Below are 17,567 nucleotides of genomic sequence, written 5' to 3' on the forward strand. Positions count from 1 at the left end.
GGAACAGAGCCTTCCCTAGAGCCTTCAGAGGCAGCCTGGCCCTGCCCACCTTTGTAGCTTCCTTTGGTAGAAATTTCCAGGAAGGGAGAGATTTCAGTTCAAGTAGAAAGTCCTTCCAAACAGTAAGAGCTGCTCTAGAGTAGACTGGGCTCTTTGTGAGTTTTGAGCTTCCTATAGTTTGTGCAAATGAAGGATGGATGACCATCTCCCAGAAGGGGATTTCTGTCAGGTGGAAGGTGGAACAGACGGACTAATAAAAGTTTTTTGACACATTTACATTTAATGGCCTGCACAAATGAGCTGATGCTCGTTATGATGAAGAGTATAATGGCCAACCCTATAGAAGGCAGATGGAACTTGGTAGACCCGAGATAAAGACACTTCCTCCCCATGAGGCAGAGTGTTCGTGAGTACACTGGAGATTACACACCTAGACAGTTGAGTGTTTGTGAGGAGGAGGTTTAGAAATTTTGGAAGGTCCACTCTCATCTTTCAAAACAAGAGCTATCTTGCCCTATAATGGGAAGGCCCAATGTCAACCAAGTATCCTGGCTTTGATCACTGGAGGGGACTGGTAAGTATCATGGAACCCTTTCACAATCTCTAATTTAAATGGGTACATTCCTGCAAATGATCTTTGAAAATATGTGTAATGCTTTAAAATCCTTGGAGTTGCTGGGCTAGGAGCCAGGACAATGGGCTGGAGTTCCAGCTCTCCCATTAACTAGCTATACGATCTTTGGAAAGCTACCCCTAACCTCCCTGGGCCTCAGTTTCTCTCCTTTCCTCCCTCCCTCCAGGTGATGGTTAGGTTCATGTGTCAACTCGACCAGGTAATGGTGCCCAGTTTTCTGCTCAAGCAAGCACTGGCCTGTTACTGTAAGGACATTTTGTGGAAAATCATCAGTAAGTTGATTGCATTTATGGCTGATTACATCTACAATCAACTAAGGGGAGTGTCTTCAGCAATGAGACACATTTCATCCAATCAGTTGAAGGCTTTAAAAGGAGAAGTGATTACTTCAGCAGTCAGGAGAGAGAACTTTCATCTCTACTTCAGCCAGCCAGTTTCTCCTGGGGTATTCATTGAAAACCTTCATCAGAGTTGCCAGCTTCAGCCTGTCCTGTAGAATTTGGACTTGTGCATCCCCACAGTTGCATGAGATACTTTTATAAAATCTCATAATATTTACAGATATCTCTTATTGGTGCTATTTCCCTAGAGAACCTTGACTAATACACTCCCTCCCTCCCTCCTTTCCTCCTTTGTTTCCTCCTTTCCTTCCTGAGAGGTTTTCCCCATGCTCCAGAAGCATTGGCATTGTCTAGGAGCTTGTTGGAAATGCAGAATCTCAGGCCCCACCTGCTCAATCAGTCAGCATTTTTACAAGATCCCCAGGTGATTCATAAGCACCTGAATGTCTGAGAAGCACTGGCCTAGCTGACTTGGATAGCATATTAATTTATGGCACCAAGTCTGCAGTCAGGCTGTCTGCCTTCAAATCCTGACTTCATTGTTTCCTAGGTGTGTAACCTTTAGCAAGTACTTAACCTCTGTAACATTCAGTGCCCTCATGTGTAGAATAGGGATCCTACTTGGTAGGGTGTCACAAGGACTAAAAGACATAATGTATTTAAAGAGCTTTGTACAAAATAAGGCTCAGGAAATGACTTTTTTCATTTCTAAAATTTCTCTGTTGCTATGCATGCCATACCGAAAAGAACTTGTTTATTCATCATATATTTATTGAGCATCTTCTAAGCTTCAAGGATATAGAAGTGAACAAATATAGACCAAGTCCAAGCTCTCACAGGCAAGAGTATGAACAGAGGTGAAAAAGAATATTTCAGATTGAGATAAATGTTAGGAAGAAAATAGAAGAAGGTAATGTGACGGTGACTGGGTGGAGGTTCTGAGCAGATTGGGATGTTTCAGGAAAGGTCTCACCAAGGCAATATTTGCCCTGAAACCTGAAGGGCAAGGAGCCAGCCTTGCAAATATCTGGAGAGAGTTCCAGGATGAGGGAAAAACAAATGCAAAGACCCTGGGGCAGAAACAATGTTGGCATCTTCACGCGCAGGAAGGGGTAAGTGGCCAGAAGCTCAGAGAGGTGGGAAGGGAGGTGGGTGAGGATGTTGGAAGCAAGGCAGGGTCAAACTGTCCTGGGTCTTGTAGGCATGGGAAGAGGTCTGGCTATATCAAATGCAAGGCGATTACTGGAAGCTGGGCCAGAGTAGCAGCAGGTGAGGCTGGGAGTGGGAGGGGGCATGCAGGTGAGGCTGGGTGTGTGTGTGCAGGCAGATGAGAGGGCTTGGTTTCACCTATAGAGTTTTTTTTTTCAATTCAGTTTTATTGAGATATATTCACTTCTCCTACAATCATCCACAGTCTATAATCAGTTGTTCATAGTACCATCATATAGTTGTGCATTCATCACCAAAATCAATTTTTCAACATTTTCATTATTCAAAATAAATAAATAAATAAATAAAATAAAAATAAACAAAAACAAGAATAAAAATGCAAGTAAAGAAGAACACCCAAAACATCCTATCCCTCATCCCCCCTACTATTCATTTACTTTTTGCTCCCATTTTTCTACTCATCTGTCCATACACTGGATAAAGGGAGTGTGAGCCACAAAGGTTTTCACAATCACACAATCACGCTATGTAAGCTACATAGTTATATAGTCATCTTCAAAAACCAAGGCTACTGGGTTGCAGTTCAACAGTTTCAGGTATTTCCTTCTAGCTATTCCAATACACCAAAAACTAAAAAGGGATATCTATATAATGCATAAGAATACCCTCCAGAGTGACCTCTCAACTCTATTTGAAATCTCTCAGCCATTGAAACTTTATTTTGTTTCATTTCTCTTCCCCCTTTTGGTCAAGAAGATGTTCTCAATCCCACAATGCCAGGTCCAGGCTCATCCCTGGGAGTCATGTCCCACGTAGCGGGGAGGGCAGTGAGTTCACCTGTCGAGTTGGCTTAGCTAGAGAGAGAGGGCCACATCTGAGCAACAAAGAGGTACTCAGAGGGAGACTCTTAGGCACAATTGTAAGTAGGCTCAGCCTCTCCTTTGAAATAACAAGCTTCATAAGGCAAACCCCAAGATCGAGGGCTCAGCCTTCTAAATTGGTAGTCCCCAATGCTTGTGAGAATATCAGTAATTCCCCAGGTAGGGAAGTTTAATATTTCCACACTTTCCACCAGGCCCTCAGAGGGGCTTTGCAAATACATTTTTATTCTCTGACCAAATTACTTTGGGATGTATTCCACCTATAGAATTTTTTATTCAAACCTCATCATCAAGAGCAGTGCGCTCACACTGTCTGCACTTAGAACAACTAGCAACTGGGTCTGCAGTTCTCTCACAAGGGAATACTGTAGAGCTCCAATCTGCAGAGTAACCCCAGAAGGTGAGTCGCCCAAGGTCTTCTCAGCCTCACCTGAGGTAGATCCACAAATTGGTTCATAAATAATGAATGTTAGTTATTTCTCAAGAGACACTGAACACCTATTTCATAACTCTCTACCCTCACCCCACCCCTGAGCCTTTTTGCCTTCTCTCCCTTCCCATCCCCAGGTTCTGTGTCTCCAGGTTCCTGCCCCCTCACCCACCCCCTGATGCAGTGCCCTCAAGGGATTGCACAGTTTCTCTCCTCACATCACCCATACTCTTAAGATGTTCCACCTTTGGCTGAAGTAAAACACCTTACATCTTAACAACTGTCCTATTCCAAAACTCCCATTTTGCTCATTGTACCAAATATTTTGGCATTCAACTACATTCTGTCTGCATCTTTCTCCCTTTTGTTTTCCTCTGTCAGTCTGATGCCCTGACCAGGGTGAAGCTCACATGGTCTTGGATCACATCCAGCTCCATCCCCACCCCCAGTACCAAGCACACAGCAGTTGCTCTATCACTGAAATCCATAGCTTCTTACAGGATCTACCCACAACTAAGTCCTTTGAGATCCCAGGAAAACAACATGCACAGAAGCAATTACTGTTATAAAACCAACCCAGGTCAGAAATATCTCTCTATATTATGAGAAGAGTGACAGTTTGATTCCTTGATATCAGGATGGCATTAATGTCACAGCAGAATCAGCTTTGTCTGAAACAGATTTAACTGAATGAACACATCCACCTCCAGGCCTGCCTGTCACTCCCTCTCCCTCATTGCCCTTATTTCAGAGCTCCCTACTGGGCATATGATTGGGAAGAGAGCGAAAGTTGACAAATGTCGGCTAGGCTTTTCATTTGAGGCCTCTCTGCAAACCCAGAAATACAAATGTCTTTTCATATCTTGCTTAGAGCCTGTTATTTTAACATCTCACATCAGGGTTTTAGAGCAAAGAGATTAAAAGATGACACACTGCACTCATTTAAAAGACTTGAATACTTTCTTTGATCCAAGACTACTACAGGATAAGTCAAGGCCTAGAGAAGTTGTTAAAGCATCTGGGAGTCTCTTCAACAAATGGTGCTGGATACATCCACTTGCAAAAGATTGAAGTTGGATCCCTACCTCACACCATATACAAAAATTAACTCTAATGGATCAAAGACCTAAACATAAGAGCTGCAACCATACAATACCTAGAAGAAAACATAGGGGGAACCTTATAACCTTGGACTTGGTAGTGATTTCTTAGGTATGACACAAACAGCAGGGTCAACAAAAGAAAAATAAATTAGACTTCATCAAAATTAAAAACTTTTGTACATCAAAGGATACTATCAAGAAAGCAAAAAGACACCTACAGAATAGGAGAAAATAATTGCTAACCATATATCTGATAAGGGTTTAATATCTTGAATATATAAAGTACTGCTACAACTCAACGACAAAAAGGCAAATAACACAATCTAAAAATGAATAAAGGACTTGAATAGACATTTCTCTAAAGAAGATATACAAATGGCCAATAAGCACATGAAAAGATGCTCAATAACATTGGCTATCAGGGAAATGCAAATCAAAACCACAGTGAGATACCGCTTCACATATAATAACTGTTGGCAAGGATATGGAGAAATCGGAACACTTGTGCATTGCTGGTGGGGATGTAAAATGGCGCAGCCACTATGGAAACCAGTTTAGAGGCTCCTCAAAAAGTTAAAAATAGAATTACCATATGACGCAGCAATTCCACTTCTTGGTATAAACCCAAAAGAATTGAAAGCTGGACTTGAACAGATATTTGTACATCAATGTTTATAGCAGCATTGTTCATGATAGCCAAAAGATATAAGCAACCCAAGTGTCCATTGACAGATGAATGGATAAACAAAATGTGGTCTAAACATAGAATGAAATATTATTCAGCTATAAAAAAAGAATGAGGTTCTAATGCATGTAACAACATGGATGAATCTTGAAGACATCATGTTGCGTGAAATAAGCCAGAAAACAAACAAATATTGTATGATCTCACTTATATGAAATACCTAGAATAAGCAAATTTCATAGAGAAAAATAGTAGGTTATAGGTTATCAGGAGGGGAGGGAGAATTACTGTTTAATGGGTACAGAGTTTTCGTATGAGGTGATGAAAAAGTTTGGGTAAATGGATGTTGTTGATGGTAGCACAATATTGTGAATGCAGTTAATACCACTGAATTGTACACTTGAAAGTGGTTCAAATGGGAAATTCTGAGTTGTATGTATATTACTGCAACAAAAAAATTTTTTTAAAAAGGCATATGGGAATTGGCCAAGCACCTCCTTATCTGGAGCACAGATTCAATTACTTCAGTTTATGTCCTAAGCGAAGTGTCACCATGGGGAAGGACAGGTTGGCTCATGAGTGACAGTTTGTTGGCAAAGCTGGGCCAGGTTCTCTGACAAGGAGCCAGGCACCAAACAGGAAAACATGTATGTTTGGAATACCTCCGTAATAGCCTCATAATTCCTTCAATAAATAGCTATTGAGAGACCACTATTTGCCAAGTATGGTTCCTATTATATGCTTTGCCCTCTGTGATTTTATTTCACATCTCCAAGTCCCCTGGCCCTAAGAGGACAGTCTGCTGCTGTCTTTGCATATATGTTTGCTTATTCAAAATGCAGATTCTCAGGCCCCACCCCAAACCTACTGTCAGAATCCACATTTCTTTTTTCCAGAATCTACATTTTAACAAGATTTCCAGAGCATGCAAAAACTGTTTGAGGCCTCCAGAGCAGGCCTCAAGTTTCATTTTGACAGGAGTTGGAGCCATGGAGGAGGTGTCCCTGAATTAGCTGACCTGGGAAAAGCACCACCTTTTAGCACCAGAGCAAAGCCCCTGGAGGCTCCTTGCTGAGACTGGGGGAAGAGGAAGATGTAAGAATTTGTAGAGGTGGGAGAGAGGGACCAAAAGGGCAAGCGGCAACATTCGAAAGATGAGCTTTCACGAGTTTGCACTTGTTCTTTTCCTCCCTCTCCCTCTCCCTCTGTTTCTCTGTCTTTACTAAGTGTCAGATCTGGAAACAGGCCATACTGAATCCAGAGAGAGAATGAGCAAGGGGAAGGTCAGGTGAAGGTAGCAGCCTTGGGCGGGTTTATCACCTGGGTTCCTCAGGGCTTGGAAGGCTGCAGGGCTCCAGGAATGGGCCATGAGAGGTAGCCGAGCACAGACGGTGGCTGCGGAGAGGTGGCCTCATTTCCAGCTTCTCCTGCATTGAGGAGGGGAGGTTGGTGGGGAGAAAGGAGGGAGCCTGCTGCGGCTGCGATTAGCCAGAGTACAGATGGGAGATGGAACTTCTCCAGAGATAAGCAGACGGAGACCCAGTCTCCGCTAGAAGCAGAGACTCTGCCTTCCAGGCCCAAGAAGTCACTCTGAGGGGGAATTCTAGGTCCTCAGAAATCTGGGACACTCAGTTTAGCCCTCTTTAACAGGGGGGAAAATCACACTCTTCATTGTGCAGGTCAGTGGAAAAGAACAGACCATTTTCTTCTCACCTTCAGGTTTTTCCTTTCCTCCCAAATTTAAAAATGAAATATAATACAACACATTTTGAATTTGGGTGTTGGGCTCACTGGGGTCTAATTTTGGCCAGGACAAATGACTGCCTGAAAGGTGAAGAATGTGGGAAGGTGCATCTTCTGGTTAGATCCAACCCTCAAAGACCCAGGTAGATCTCGGTCCCTGTTTTGGTTTGTTAAAGCTGACGAAATGCAATATACCAGAAATGGGTTGGCTTTCACAATGGGATTTACTGACTTACAATTTACAGTTGCTAGGCCATGAAAAAATGTCCAAATTAAGGCATCAACAGGATGATACCTTCCCTGAAGACTGCCTCTGGCGAACTTGGGCTCCTCTGTCACAGTGCACATGGTAACATCTGCTGGTCCGTCTCTCCTGGGTTTTGTTGCTTCCAGCTTCTGGCTTCAGTGACTTTCTCTCAGCTTCTCTGGGACTGTTTTCTGTGAGCTTCTCTTAATGTCATCTCTTAGCTTCTCTGTGTGTTTTATCCTCTTATAAAGGACTAGCAAGAGGATCAAGACTCACCCTGAATGGGGTGGGTCACATCTCAATTGAGATAACCTAATCAGAAGGTCCCACCCACAACAGGTCTACACCCACAGGAATGGATTAAAAGAACATGGCCTTTTCTGGGATATGTAACAGCTTCAAACTAACACAGTTCCCAAGGGGCTCTGTCTGTTTAGGTGTCGCTGTGCATACATCCTTCGTGTTGTCACTCATTCCTGTCCTCCTTGGATCAGCGACGAAACAGATCGTGGCTTACATCTTCCGTTTTGCTATAGTCAAGCTGAAGAGCCAATGGCAGAACGCTGTACCTGGGAAACTGCACGTTTCTGACCCGTAAACTAGGGATAATAGCACCTGCCTCCCAGGTTGTTGTGAGGATACAAGAACTTACTTGCATGAGAGTCCTTGAGTACCTAGTAAATAGGACTCAATAAAAGATCACTTGATGCAGAAGGCAGAAATGGCCAACCAGTCATCTGCCCAGGCTGCAAGTTGGCACAGGCATTAGGGAGCCTGGGAAAAGGCGGCTTCCATGCTCAGGGCTAAATAGCTCAGAAGGCTAATCTCCCAGAGCAGGTGCAGACAGTTGAGACTCCCCGAAAGCCATCTGGGAAGCAGTCTGCCAGACGGAGAAGCAACAGTGGCCGAAGCCCCAAGGGCCAGTCCTGATGTCTTGGTTTCAGCTGACTTCATGCTGACTCTCCAAATATCCATGGGGGGACCCTCTCCCAACAGACACGGTCACAGTAATGACTACAGCCCTTTATTAACTGGTCAACATGTACCAAGGAGGTCAATAAAATTCTTCCTATGCATTACCTCAATTCAAATTGCACAGCAAACCTGTGGCATTGTTATTCGTCCCCATGACAGATGAGAAAATGAAGGTTAGGGAGGCGAAGTGATGTCCCCAAAATCACATGATGATTAAGGGGCGAAGCCAGGGTCTGAGGACACCAGAGGGTCAGCTGTTCCAGGGGTGGCTACTGCTGGTCCGCAAGGAAGACTTACATGGCTTCCTTCACCCTTCCCTTGAAGAGTGATGGGAGATAATTGGAACTGTCACTGGAAGTAATGAGAAGTGACAGAGGCTGGGATAGAAGGCCTCTTGCTCCAAGTCTGAAAGATCCCCACAGACCCAAGCCTAAATTTAAATGATGAAGTCACAAAGCAATTTCCCTCCCAGGGATTTGCTTTTTCCTTTTTTTTTTTTTTTTCTTTCCTTGAAAAGAAGTAAGAATATGTCAGGGGCAGACTCTCTGTTCAATATGATGGATTTCTTCTGGAACTGAAAATTCCTTCTTGGCTTGATCCAATTTGCTTTCTGTGTAAAGGAAGATGATTAAAACCTGTGTAAAGGAAGATGATTAAAACCACTATTCTTAATCAAGTGATCCAAACTCATTGATATATTTATTCTCTAACATCCCACAAGGGATGAGGAAATAGAGGTAGCTGTGTAGCTGGCATGTTCTGATGAAGAATGAGACCATAACTGTCAAGAGGCAAGGACATCGGGAGGCTGAATCCTTCCACGAAGCATCAGGATGAATGCCAAGAACAAATGCCGCTTCGTCAATCTTGGGGGTGAGCCATCAACCCACCAGCTACTGATTTAGCACCTACTTCACTGGTGTTCAAGTGCTGGGAGAAATCGGGGAGCACCAGATGCAGGCTGTGAAGACCTACGCGAGAAGGAATACCCTAATGCCACAAGACGGCACATCAAGTTGCTTCCTCCTTGGCACTCCCAGAAACCCTGGTACTTTCCTCAGCCTTTCATATCTCTGCAATTCCTTGTTTATGAATATGTCTGCCTTGCCGGGCTGTGAGTTTTTCCATGGTATGGATGGTGCCTTTTTTTGTATTACTGGAGTCTCAGAAGGAGCTCAGTAATTGTTTTGTGAGTGAGTCAGTGAGTGAATGAAGTATGAAATGTGGTACTACGGATGTGAGCACCACAGAAAATCCTAAAAGGGAGATCGGTGAGATGCGGCTGCCGTGCATGAAAGAAAACAAGCTCCGAGAAGCTGCTCTGTAAATACCAGGAGGTTAGCTGTCCTAGCTTAGCCTTCTCATCCTCTATTTGTTTCCCTGCCTTCCTCCTCCTCCTCATCCTTCTCCTCTGTCACCTTTTGTGACCCGAGCCCCCTAGATCCCCCCTGCTTCCCCTCTTCAGGAAAACCTCCCGGTCTTCCACACCAACTGGAGGCCATCCTGAAGACAGTTGCTCCTTTTCTCTTCTCAGCATGGGCACAGAAGAAACCGCTTTCTGTCCTGCCTTCTGCTGAAACAAAGCAGCATTCAGTCTTATCATCACCAGAGTTTGGCTGGGGCTCCACACACCAAGTGGTCCGACTCACTGCTGCTAACAAAATAAAGGTTTTTTTCAATTTCAGCATTCTTCCCCATTTTGGTCTATATAGTGCCAAAGGCAATAAACTTTTATTTCTCCAGAACCCAGACAGTTCAGCTCAGCTAACCAGAATTCTGTGTCTGTGAACAGTCTGCATTCTTTTTTGGGGAAACAAGTAAAACAGGAATTTAACTTGCAAAAGCCACATGTAGGGCGAGTTGTGCCCTACCCATACATTTCCTTGGGGCCATGAGCTAAGAAGGGGGGCTCGTGTGCCTCTCCCTGAAATAAGGCGAGGTCTCCACAATGCACACCTTGAGCAATACCAGAGTCTTCTGACTAATTAGAAGGAACTGGTAATCCGTGCATGATGTATACAATAATACTGGGTTATAAACAATAGTCATTAACCTAAACAAACTATTTCTTAACCATTTGTGAACAGAATGGGGGGAGGGGATGGGTGATAAATCTCCCAATAGAATTTTCCACTCTGGGGTTCATCTTTTGGCACCTGTAAAGGAAGGCTCTGCTTCACCATGACCCTCGTTTCCTTGGCAAAACAGAGGCCTGGATTTCAGAATAACTATTCTGTGCGGTCTCGTAAATGGAGGGCAATCCAAAATCCTGAGTTGGTGTCCTGGCTCAGCTATTTACTAACAAGGTAATCATGAGAAATTCACTTTACTTCTCTGAGCCTCAGTTTATTCATCTGTAAAAGGGGTAATAATGACATTTACTCTCAAAGAGTGGTTTGAGGAGGAGAGAAGGTATGCTAATGTACTTTGTAAATTATTAAACCCCATACAGGTGTTAGCAAGTAACCATCTGTCATACTAGTTCTACCCATACAATCCCTTCTCAGATTAACCAAGGTCAGGTTAGTACTACAAACTGGTTAATAATACACAGTTCTCATTTCAAAATCCAACAAGTTCAGATCCATATAAATGCAGACTGCAAGGGATTCATCAAGCTGTACACTTAATGTGCACATTTTATTACACATAGATGATGCCTTCATTTAAAAAAAGTGGGAGAAGATACTTAACATTTGCAAATAGTTTCACACAACAGACGTTTTACACTGTAGTTTATCCTGGGTGTCCATGCCTGGGTTGTTTTGTGGGCAACTCTGCTTAGGATGAGGTACTCTGGGTGGGTATTTCAGTTATTAGACTTCCTGGGTAGGGGGCCCTGGCCTGGATGGTGGTCCCGGGCTAACAGTGCCACAACATAGTTGCAGCACAGAGATCGTGACTGCTCTCTTCACATTGTTAGTGGACTCCTTTGGATCCCTTATAATCGTGTGCTACCAAAGGCCATGAGTGCCTGAAAAAAACAGATAATCATGGTGACCCCCACGTGTCCCCAGTCACAACCACATCTACAGCAGCAGGCAAATTCTCAGAATTTAAAAAAAAAATCAGTGAGGACAGAGGACAAAACTGAGGCCCAGAGTGGTTATGAGATGCCCAGGATAATCCAGCAAAACAATGAAAGAGCTAGAGCTCTTGATTTCCAGCACTGTTCCCTGTAGGCGCACACCCACATGTGCGGGACCTGGAGTCGAATTCCTTTTTCTTGAATAAGCCAGACAGCATACACTGGCACTGAAGAAGTTTCCAGGATTTCCAGCTACGATGGCTACACTGAAATGTTACGACATCTGCCCTATTTTTCAAGCAATTTCTCAACATAAAATCCAGTGCCAATTCTTCAGCATTTAGCTCTCATTTAACTGAGGCATCTGAAGAGCAACTGTGATTTTGGAGCTTAACCACATGAGCTGAAAAGGAGGGAGAGACATTTTTTCTATTTTCAGGAATGTGTGATAGGATAGATCAATGGAATTAGGGTTTTAGGTCTAGACTGGCAGTGTACCTTAACCCAATTTCTCTGGACTTCAGTTTTCTTCTTCATGAGAAGAAGGGCTGGGTTTAGATCAAGGGTTAACTTGGATTCCAAGGAAGGGTATCAGGAGGTCAAAGAATCCTTAGAAACTGTAGGCAACATTTGATGTATATGTGTCTTTTCCTAGGAAGTGGATTCATGGTTTTCATTAGAATCTCGGTAGGGTCTGGGGTTCAAAATTTTAAGCACTGCTGACTTAAATAGTTTCTAAGCTTTTCTCCAGTTCTGACAATCTTTTTTTTTTAAATAATATTTTTTATTGTGGTATATAACATATATACATAGAAGTGATAACTTTCCAAGTGCAATTTAATAAGTAGAGAGCAAATTTCAAAGAATGTTGTGAGTTACAGTTCCACAGTTTATTTCCTTATTGTGAAATATAACATATATAGAAAAAGGAGATAACTTTCAAATTACAATTTAACAAGTAGCTATAGAGCAAATTTGAAAGAATGCTATGGGTTACAGTTCCACCATTTCAATTCTTTCCTTCTAGCAATTCTAATACCCTAGCAACTAGAAAAAGAAAATTATATAGAGATTCAGTATTCATCATCCTTTGTTAAATTCCATCTTGTCTGTTGCTACCCCCTTCCTTTAGTTTAAATCCACTCTCTCAATCTTCAGGGATGTCTAGGCAGTGACCACCCCTAACTTGTCATATTGAAAAGGGGCAGTTCTGACCATCTTCGACTCTACCTTTTAAGAATGTCTGTCTGGTTCATCATCATCAAGGTACAATCATGAAATACACACATATGTACACTGCCCGGCTGAGCGCAAGACAAATACAGAGGAGACAAGACCGGAGCCTACCGGGAATTTATCACTGTGATTACCATCAGCATTAATGTGGGAAGATGAGGGGAGCACAGGGGATCCCACTAGGCCTGTCATTATATCACAGACCGATGGTTATGCACTCACACTTTCCTCAAACTCCTTTTCTGGGCAGCCAAGCTCCTTTCATATCCTGGCAGAGGTGTCAAAGAAGGCTTTTGATACAACAAAGTAAGTCTGTATAACAGATATATTATCTAGTCTTTGTCCACCTTATGTTCTATGTATAATTAGGAAAAAAAAAAAAGACTGGTCCTATTTACTTTAATGGAAAAGGAATCACAGAAACGAGCTGAATTAAAACTGGGCTCTTGTGGATCATTGACTTCCATTTCCCAACTGGCTGCCATTGGGAAGAATCCTCCAGGCTGAGACTTGCTTCTGGCTGGGTGTTGGCTGGAGGTGGCCCTCAGCTCCTAGAGCCACGTGGGCTTTCCCAGTACAGCCGCTGACTTCATCAAGCCAGCAGGAGTCTCTCGAGATTGCAAGTACTTCTACTTCAGAGAAAAGATTTTGCAAAGCTGAGCAAATTAAATGGGACAGAGACAGAAGACACCCCCTTTTTCTATTACTCTTTCTCTAGGCTGCCACATCAAGAATGAGGCACTCTCCTTCAAAAATCCCATCCTGAATAGGTGTTCTGCATTCCATCTTACAGATGCACCATTGTTCATTTAACCTTCTCTTCATATCGGTCTTTGAAGTTCTTTCAAATTTTTCTATTACAAACAATTTTTAATAAATATCTTTGCACCTTAAAAACTGGGCTCTTTGCAATTTCGTAATAATCCTCCAAATCTTCCCCTCTTTTGACCTTAACTGTTCTGCAAGTTTCAGAAGTCCAATTCTCTTTAATAAATAGCTCACAAGTTTTCAGTTTATGCAAAATCCTGAAAGTGAGGTGTGGACGACTGAGACGCAGTCCCTGGCTTCATGGAGTTTCCACTCTAATGGGGGAATTAGAAAAGCATTCAGATCACCATAATACAAAGTAGCATAAAAGGAGGACTACTGGGATTCAAACGAAGGAAAGAAAGAGCATCTTCTGTTGGCAAAATCATGGAAGGGTGTATGGAGGAAGAAGCATTTGAGTTGAGACTTGCAGAATGAACTAGATTTCGATCTGCAGGGGTGGAGAGTGAGGGGGCATTTTTGATGGAAGGAATATCATAAAAAAAAGCATGGAATCCAATAGCATGGAGCATGTTCAGAGCACAGGAAGTAACCCAGGTTCCCTGCAGAGTTGGCTGTGGGGTAGGGGTGAGGAGGAGGGATAGGGGGTGAGGGGAATGTGACTGATATTGTATAAAATCTTTAATATCAGAACAAAGTGTTTATACTTAATATTTTAAGCAATGGGACTAGTGAAGGTCTTTGGAAGAAAGAGGATTGTAGAATTACAGAAATTCTGAATTCAAGATTCCCCTCATTTTCCAGAAGGGGAGTCAGAATTAGAACCCAGAGATCTTGCCAGATTCCCAAACCCAAGTTCTTTGCATTAGACCAGCTGCCTTACCAGGTTATGCTGGTAGCAGTGTATAGGGTGGAGGAAAAGTCTAGAGGCAGGAGGCCAGTGTGGCAGCTATAACAGAACTCCAGGAGAGAAAAATGAGAACTTGACAAGCAGGGGCGATGGTCAGAGGTGGGGTGGGAATAGAGGAGTGTCCAGGGGGAGTTCTCCTTCCTCTCTCCACCACAGGGCTCAGAACACTTCTTGTTCATTCCCATCAGAGAGGCGGGACATTTGACTGGACTCACTGGCAAGCCCAGAAAGCAAGGAGTCAACTGGCCAATGCTTGTTCAGACTACGAACCCTCAGCCCACCTGGCTCATCTGAGATATTGGGCAGTCTCTAAGAAAAATGAGGACAGAAAACATGCCAGCCATGATCAGAAGCAGCCCCTTTAAGTGTCCTGCAGATGATTTTAGGATTTGGGCAACTCTGAGGATTTTCATTCTGGCCTTGCTAAAGCGTGTGCAGGCATGCCATGGCTCAAATACACTTTGCAAATAGGGCTCCATGCAGCCCACAGAGCTGCTTCTCCTATGGGCAGCTGAGCCATGCAGGGATGTCAGACGTGGGGGGCTCCCTCAGTGTGGCTCCCCTCACATGCCCGTCTGAAGCCAGGGCTCCTGTCTTGTCCTTTGTCCTGACTCCAGTTCATGTCCCCTGTGACTTCTTACTTGAACCCTTTAATCAACTCAGAGCTGGGATGTCATGAGCCCAAGTAGGTCTGACAAAGGCATAGATGTGTCAAGCACTTAATGGTAGGTGTGAATAACGAAAATCCAGTTGTTCAGAATTCTAAGTCTGTCATTCGCTTTTTCTTTTCGACATGACCTTTAGTTGGTAACAATTTCATAAAGTCAGAACCAAGAAAGAAATCACAAGAGGTAGCTTCTATGATAAAGGCAGAGTATCAATCCAACAGATTGTTTAACGATCACATGTTAGGCACTCAATTAAAAAAAAGCCAAACGAATCAATGGCACCTTTTGATCTTGGTCAGTTCCTCCTTTCTCATAAAAGGATGGCCTTTCACCAGCAGTCAAGGCTTGGCACACCAGCTGATGTCCACTGTCCATGTGGCCAAAGCCGCTTTTCACTTGCCATGGTAAACTGTGCCTAATGCCGTGCTGGTATAGAGCAGGTGCTCAAAACCTGTTAGCTGTGTCTCCCTTCTGCAGGTCCTTCCTAAGGAGCAAGGTCATGCTGAAATCGCACACTTGATGGAGAGGACTGAACTGGACTGACCTGTAAGTGTCACTTTTGTAGTGATGCAAGGCTGCCTAGCAAGTGCTTTCTAGAGGCAGACAACATCTGTTCAAATCCCACCTTGGCTGATTACCAGCCTGAGACACTGAGCAAGTTACCTGACCTCTTTACATCTTTATTTCTTCATCTATACCATGGATATAATAACAGTGGGTAGTAAATAGGGTGGCTGTGAAGAATAAATGAGTTAGCAAGATAGTATATAAAAACTGCTCAGTGTAATAAGTACATAATAAATGTTAGTGTTTTAAATAAGGCGCCTCTGGAGTTTGTCTACTCAACCTCTGATGAGTGAAAGCAGCTTAGTGGAAGCGGCCAGGAAAAGGGAGAAAGGTGCCATCCAGATATGTCACATGCACAGGAGCAGTACTGAAAACTTGGCCAATATCTAAGCACTTAGAAAATAGTGCCTCCCCCGCCTGCCCTATTTGAGCAATAGTTTAGGTAAGTCTGCCTCTTTTATTCTTCCACCCTGGGTGGGCTAGGTGGGCATGCATATGGCCAGGTCGTTTTGTAAGGGTTCACTAAAAGGAAACAGAGACTTCCAGCCGTCTATTTGGGGTGACTTCTGAGTGCCTCCCCACTTTTGTTTGTGGTTCTTCCAGAACAGCAGACCCTCTGAAAGGGCTGATGATTTAGGCTTTGCAGAGCTAGAAGGGAACTTAGAAACCAGCTAGTTTCCTTCTTTTAGAGAGAAGAACTGAAGCACTGGTAGTGAGTGAGTTGTGCAAGGTTACCGAGCTAGTCAGCGCAAAGCCAGGCTAGTTCACAGATGTCCTGAAGCCCAGAGCGGGGCGCATGCTACCATACCTGCCCAGCTCTTTAATTTTCTTAGCTCTGGCTCATTTTTGGTCCCGTCTTCAGGCCGAACCCCAGTGTCCCCAGCGCATGTCAGTGACTGTTGTTCAGCCTCCCCCCTCCCAGGCCTGGGCTTGTCAGCACCTTTCCTGCCCCTGGCACCTCAGGTAATCAGACTCCCTCCTGTCGGCTCTTGCCCACACCCATCCCTGATGTGTCCTTTCTTGCAAACCTGCCGGCTTCCAGGCCAGGCAGGTCAGCCTGTGCCTTGGGACCTCTGAGTCCTCAGGAGACTGCCTGGGTGGTTCCCAGGAAGGGAGACGCCGAGGGTTCTCTTTGTCCCAGAGCCTGTACATGAAAAAATGGTTCTTGGTCCGTTTCTCTCTGTCCTCCTTGTCCACTCCTTTTTTTTTTTTTTTTTTTCTGTCTTCCTCACTCCCTTTGCTCAATCTTCCCCCGCCTTGCTCTTAAGCTTCTTATTCCTGTTCTCCTATTTTCTCTCTCCTTCCCAGTCCTTTCTCATTTCCCCTTTTTTCTCCCTTCGCGGTGCCGTTTTCAGCGTGCGCCAGTCACCTTCCCAGTTTTCCTTGGCTTCTGCCCTTTTTCCCTCTCTCCAGTCCCTCTCCAGCCCTGTGTCTTCCCCCATTCCCTTCCTCTTACCCTTCAACACATCTGTTTGTAATCTGAGCCTCCCAGGCCTGTTTGAAACAAAAAAGCTCCCCCCACCCTCAGGAACCTGGCACGAAAATTCCTGGATAAACCTCCCGTCCCTCCCCCAATTCCCAGTTTTCCCAGATATTCCTGAAACTAAACACCACCCTAAAAAGGACCCTGCACAGCGAACGGTTCGCAGCTAAACTCCACCAGCAGACTCCCCCCTCCCTTCCCTCGGCCCAGATGTTTGAGACGTTTTCGGTGGCCGACTGAGCGGCCCTCCGCTGCCCAGATGTGCTCCCGCGTTTCCGCGAGGCGGGGACAGAGGACGCTGGCTCACTCCAGGGGACGCGGGGACAACGGTTCGGAACCAGTGAGCGTCTCCGCCCGGACGGAGGACTGCATTTGCCCGGGGCCATCCCAGTTCCCGCCCTCCCCGAGGCACTCACCTAGCAAGAAGAAGAGAAGGGACATCCCGATTCAAGGACGCGGGCACCTCCCCGCTCAGCCGTTCCTGGCTCTGGGGCGGCCGGGTGCAGCGCACCGACCTTCGGCGAGCTGGGCGCGGTGCCTCGGGGCGCGCGCAGGGTGGCTGCAGCCATGTGCGGGCGCGGGAGTCGACCCCGCGCCCGTGTGCCCCGCACCCCGCGCTCCGGCCCCCGCGCCGCTCTGCGCCCAGGGGCTTCCCGCGCTCGCCCTACCAGCTCGCGCTCGGAAGCGAGCCGGGACCA

At 44.8% G+C, this 17,567-nt stretch overlaps 1 protein-coding gene across 2 annotated transcripts in view; it reads right to left on the reverse strand.

Moving 5' to 3' along the window:
- Window positions 1-17,567, reverse strand: part of LOC119538640 (CXADR like membrane protein) — a 113,006-nt gene extending 95,439 nt beyond the window's left edge. The window contains exon 1 of one of the 2 annotated variants that reach the window (XM_037841774.1): window positions 17,286-17,567. In XM_037841774.1, the coding sequence (XP_037697702.1) occupies window positions 17,286-17,310 (25 nt within the window). In that variant the 5' untranslated portion in view covers window positions 17,311-17,567. The remainder of the gene's footprint in view (window positions 1-17,285) is intronic. The other variant, XM_037841773.1, reaches the window with a different exon arrangement.

Source organism: Choloepus didactylus, chromosome 6 (assembly GCF_015220235.1).
Source record: "Choloepus didactylus isolate mChoDid1 chromosome 6, mChoDid1.pri, whole genome shotgun sequence".
NCBI lineage: Eukaryota > Metazoa > Chordata > Mammalia > Pilosa > Megalonychidae > Choloepus > Choloepus didactylus.